This window comes from Oncorhynchus gorbuscha, linkage group LG19 (assembly GCF_021184085.1).
Source record: "Oncorhynchus gorbuscha isolate QuinsamMale2020 ecotype Even-year linkage group LG19, OgorEven_v1.0, whole genome shotgun sequence".
Lineage (NCBI taxonomy): Eukaryota > Metazoa > Chordata > Actinopteri > Salmoniformes > Salmonidae > Oncorhynchus > Oncorhynchus gorbuscha.
In genome coordinates this window covers 13,268,698-13,273,697 of record NC_060191.1, presented here as the reverse complement: position 1 = coordinate 13,273,697, position 5,000 = coordinate 13,268,698, and the positions used below count along the sequence as shown (strand labels likewise).

General features: G+C 47.3%; 1 protein-coding gene across 2 annotated transcripts in view; it reads right to left on the bottom strand.

Moving 5' to 3' along the window:
• LOC124005584 (cyclin-dependent kinase 14-like) overlaps positions 1-5,000 on the bottom strand; it is a 274,642-nt gene that overhangs the window by 94,445 nt on the left and 175,197 nt on the right. For both annotated transcript variants that reach the window (XM_046314981.1, XM_046314983.1), the window contains 2 exons: positions 4,163-4,226; positions 1,976-2,024 (listed from right to left, as the gene is read on the bottom strand). In XM_046314981.1, coding sequence (XP_046170937.1) covers positions 1,976-2,024; positions 4,163-4,226 — 113 coding nt within the window. The remainder of the gene's footprint in view (positions 1-1,975; positions 2,025-4,162; positions 4,227-5,000) is intronic.

The window sequence follows — 5,000 nt, the reverse complement described above, 5'->3', positions numbered from 1 at the left end:
TGTTCATATCCACTACATCAGGACCTGGCACGGTATAAAAGGAGGGGGAAGAACAGCGGTCGTTAACATTCCTTCCAGTTTCTTTCTTCACATATTTATTTCCTCATAGACTGGCTGGGGTCCAAGGGGAGGAGGGGGGATTGGGGCAGGGGCCAGAGTGGCTAGGCAGAGAGGGTGGAGTGGAGTGGAGCAGGGCGCCAGGACGGAGAGGGGCCAGGGACAGACAGACAGACTGTGTAAACTGTAGTGATTGGCATGCCCATCCTGGGGGTCAGACATAGAGGGCATGGGGGCATGCAGTCATTCTTCTAAGGTCAGTCTGTCTGTCAGTCAGTCTGTTACACAGGTCAGTCTGTCTGTCAGTCAGTCTGTTACACAGGTCAGTCTATCTGTCAGTCAGTCTGTTACACAGGTCAGTCTGTCTGTCAGTCAGTCTGTTATCCAGGTTAGTCTGTCTGTCAGTCAGTCTGTTACACAGGTCAGTCTGTCTGTCAGTCAGTCTGTTACCCAGGTTAGTCTGTCTGTCAGTCAGTCTGTTATCCAGGTTAGTCTGTCTGTCAGTCCGTCTGTTACACAGGTCAGTCTGTCTGTCAGTCAGTCTGTTACCCAGGTTAGTCTGTCTGTCAGTCAGTCTGTTACACAGGTCAGTCTGTCTGTCAGTCAGTCTGTTACCCAGGTTAGTCTGTCTGTCAGTCAGTCTGTTATCCAGGTTAGTCTGTCTGTCAGTCCGTCTGTTACTGAGGCTCCACTGCTCTGGCTCTACTATCAACTGACTGACTTTCTGACTCTCACTACTACAGTATCTCTCTCACTACTACAGTACCTCTCTCACTACTACAGTACCTCTCTCACTACTACAGTATCTCTCTCACTACTATAGTATCTCTCACTACTACAGTACCTCTCTCACTACTACAGTACCTCTCTCACTACTACAGTATCTCTCTCACTACTACAGTATCTCTCTCACTACTACAGTATCTCTCTCACTCCTAGAGAAAACCTACAATTACTGTACTTGTAGACACACAAACTGACAAACATAAAATGTACTGCCGCTCTCTATCTCTCTCTATCTCTCTCGTTTTGAGACATCAATCAAATGATATTTTATATTCATCTGAAAAAGGAAACTGTGATACTGTGAGAGAGAATGTGCAACCTTGACTTTTAACCTTTTAGCCATGGTCACTGTGGTAACTACAGAGGCCAGGAGTTCTCAGCACTGAGCCAGACCAGAATACTGTGAGGCATTCTGTGTATCTGTGACCAAATCATGAAGTCACCCTGTCTCTGCATGTCCCCTCAGGCTCCTGAAGAGTGCCAGGGACAGAGGGTGGTCCACATCTGGAATACCCCCTGTGCCCTTTCCTGCCATCTGTGTCAGGGCTGACTGCTCTGGTGGCATGACCCCGATCTGGGTGTTCCCCCCCTAAACCAGATGAACCCTGGGAAGAGTGTGTGAGCTGTCTGTAGGTCTAGACGCCCCAAGGGAAGAGAGCTGAGAGGAAGCGCACGCACGCACGCACGCACGCACGCACGCACACACACACACACACACACACACACACACACACACACACACACACACACGACAACAGCCATCTCTAACTGGGCTACTAATGTCTGTTAGGGGACCAGAACAGTCCCAGGGTTCTTCTGTATCGAGGGCTCAGGGAGAGAAAAGAGAGGGATGTATGGATGGAGTGGTAGGGGGTTGGCGGTCTGGAGCATATTGCCCTTGGGAACTTTCATAGACAGGAAGCTACTACAGGAGTAATATGGCCCTCTGACCTAGCATACACAACGGCCATCTGACCTGGCATACAAAATGGCCCTCTGACTATGCATACACATATGAATAGGCTCACCCACCCACCCACACCCACCCACCCACCCACCCACCCACACACACACACACACACACACACACACACACACACACACACGTATGTGACAAAAACGGTACACTTACTTATTCCATGCTTGTCTGAGCTTCTTGGAACTGTAGACAGTAAAGCTGTCTGAATGAGTAAAGACACAGAGAGACAATAGAAACATGTTCATATTCATCATCAGGACACATTTGTGAAGTTTTGCAACAAATGTTTCATTGTACAGTATGTGATTTAACAAGAGGTTAACATCAGTTGGTACAGCATGATGCTTGCAATGCCAGGATAGTGAGTTCAATTCCCAAGGCCACCGTACTTAAAATGTACGCACGCATAACTGTAAGTCGCTTTGGATAAAAACATCTGCTAAATGGCACTATTATTATATATTAAAAGTATGTGTGTATGTGTGCCTTGGGTATGAATGGCTCGGTGTATGTGTGTGAGTAAATGAGTACGAACTGTGTGTGTTACCCTCTGACAGCTCAACTCCCTCATCCAAAACCTCTGTGTGGAGACCTCTGTTTTCAGACTAACACTGTAACTGTCAACCTCCAGGACTAGACTGGGGGAATGGGGGCAGAGAGACAGCTAGACAGCCAACCACGGGTTAGGGAGAGGGGGAGAGGGAAGAGAGAGAGTAGCCACTGTTCCACTACTAGACAGAGGGGCAGAGAGACACGGAATATCTACAGTTTGAGTTAAGGAGTTATTGAGTGGGGAGGATAGAGAGATGGTAAGACTGTTCCAGAGTCAGGGATTAGACATATGAGGGAGAGTTGTTTTGATATCCAGATTACTCCTGTCTTTCTCAAATGTCTGATATACTGTGGTTATACTAAATATCCTCCAGCCCATCGTAAAGCACCAAGGCCCTGGGCCAAGGTCAGGCTAAGTGTCATGGCTGTCTACGTTTCAAACCTAAACGGTTGTGCTGCGAACACCAGAGTGAAAATAAACCAGGGCTGTAAACATGGCTGTGAATTATTGAAAGTAAAGCTGAGAATGTAAAGAATCATAACAACGTGCTGATACCACATCTGTGTTTGATTTAGTGTCTGGAAACTGATTACAGTTCAGGAGGAAGACTAAAACATGGTCAGATTGAGAAGCTCTCAGAGAGGTAGGATATATTCAGAGGGATAGAGTGAGACAACACTGTCCTCTGGTGGTGGGAAGATATAACTACACCCAGAGTGATAACTTCAACACTATCCTCTGGTGGTGGGAAGATATAACTACACCCAGAGTGTTAACTTCTGTTATGTGCTAATGATCACTTTGTGGTTGAGTCATGGTGACAATGAAACGGCTGTTTAGATTAGATCATTGTGACATTGAGCCTCCATTTAGAGCAAAAAAATACGAAAATAAAAGGTTCTCTCTTTCCCGGGATTCAGTCAAAAGATTGTTCACCTTACGGAGGAAACAGGCAGTTTGGAGAGACACTTATTAAGAGAGGGAGGTGGTCTTGCCTTGGACATTTGATCAGGCAACTGTTCAATTGCTGATAATAAAATGGTGTATTGTGTGTGTACCTATTGTCATGCAGAGATCATACACTGATCTGGTACACTGAAGCCAGGCCTGTCTGGATGACAGGAGCAGCAGGACAGAACAGTGTGTGTTGCTCACATAGCTGCCCACGGCAGCAGGACAGAACAGTGTGTGTTGCTCACACAGCTGCCCACGGCAGCAGGACAGAACAGTGTGTGTTGCTCACATAGCTGCCCACGGCAGCAGGACAGAACAGTGTGTGCTGCTCACACAGCTGCCCACGGCAGCAGGACAACATAGAACTATGGCCAACCACAGCCATGGCCACAGGACATGAGATTAGGTGTATGTGTTTGTGTGTGTGTGTTTCACACCCCAGTTCCTCTGTAATTGGTCACAGGAGATACAGCTAGACACACCACTCACATCATGATACCCCTGCTCTCCCTCTGTCCCTGTTCTTCTCCCTCCATCCTCCTCTCTCTGTCACTCCTCTAATTCCCCCTCTATCTCTCTGTGTGTTCCAGCATGCCAACACTAATCTGAGAGCACCGTCCAGTCTGTCTCTAATGAGCTCCCAGAGGGCAGCAGCAGTAGCTCTAGTCTGGCACAGGGATGGCACCGCGATGGTACAGCTGGCCCACAGGCCTGCCTGAGCTGTGTGAACTACAGAGGCATGCCTCCTAGGTTTACAAAGTAGAACTGGAGTCAAAGTCTGATTCTGACTGTTGGACCTAGGGTGTGTGTGTGTTGGTGTAGGTGTTCCTCACCTGGTTTGAAGTGGGGCAGAGAGTGGACCCCTGGCCAGGTATCCTCACAGGGGGTGCCTAGGACCTGAAAGAAGGAGGGAGACAGAAGGAGAAAGAATAAGAGAGGGAGAAGAAATGCATCAGACAAACACACGCGGTGTCCATATTAACACATTCGTATTTCAACAACTAAGTTGGGCCACAGAGAAAGGAAAAGATGTGATCGTCTCATGGAGAAAAACGTTTCATTTCTGTGACCAAAGAGGAACCTCTGAATCACTAAAGTCCTAAAAAATAACCACATTTACATGCGCACAGTATCCGGGTAGTAGGTTATATCCCGCTTAAGGTCGTATTCGTGATAAGCTGTTTACATGCATCTTTGATATCCCGCTCATGAGTATCCCTGTATCCATGAATGAACAGAATATTCCTCATTCCTCATATGGGTTAAATGGTATAGTAACTGAAATATGAACACTGACTGTAGATCTATAACCTCTCATATGTAGCATAATATAATTACATTTTTAAAATCTATTTTTTAACTGGATATTTAAAACATACAATATACTTGCAGTGAAGCCGCTCAACAACTACATCACATTAGTCATCTAACAGCCTCCATTCAGAGAGACACACAGAAGCAACCAGGGTCAACGCCCTGCTCCCACCAGCCCTCCAAGAGCTGCCCCTCAAACATCCAAGACCCTCACCGCACAGTTCCCCAAGATCTGCCCCTCAAACATCCAAGACCCTCACCGCACAGTTCCCCAAGATCTGCCCCTCAAACATCCAAGACCCTCGCCGCACAGTTCCCCAAGATCTGCCCTCAAACATCCAAGACCCTCACCGCACA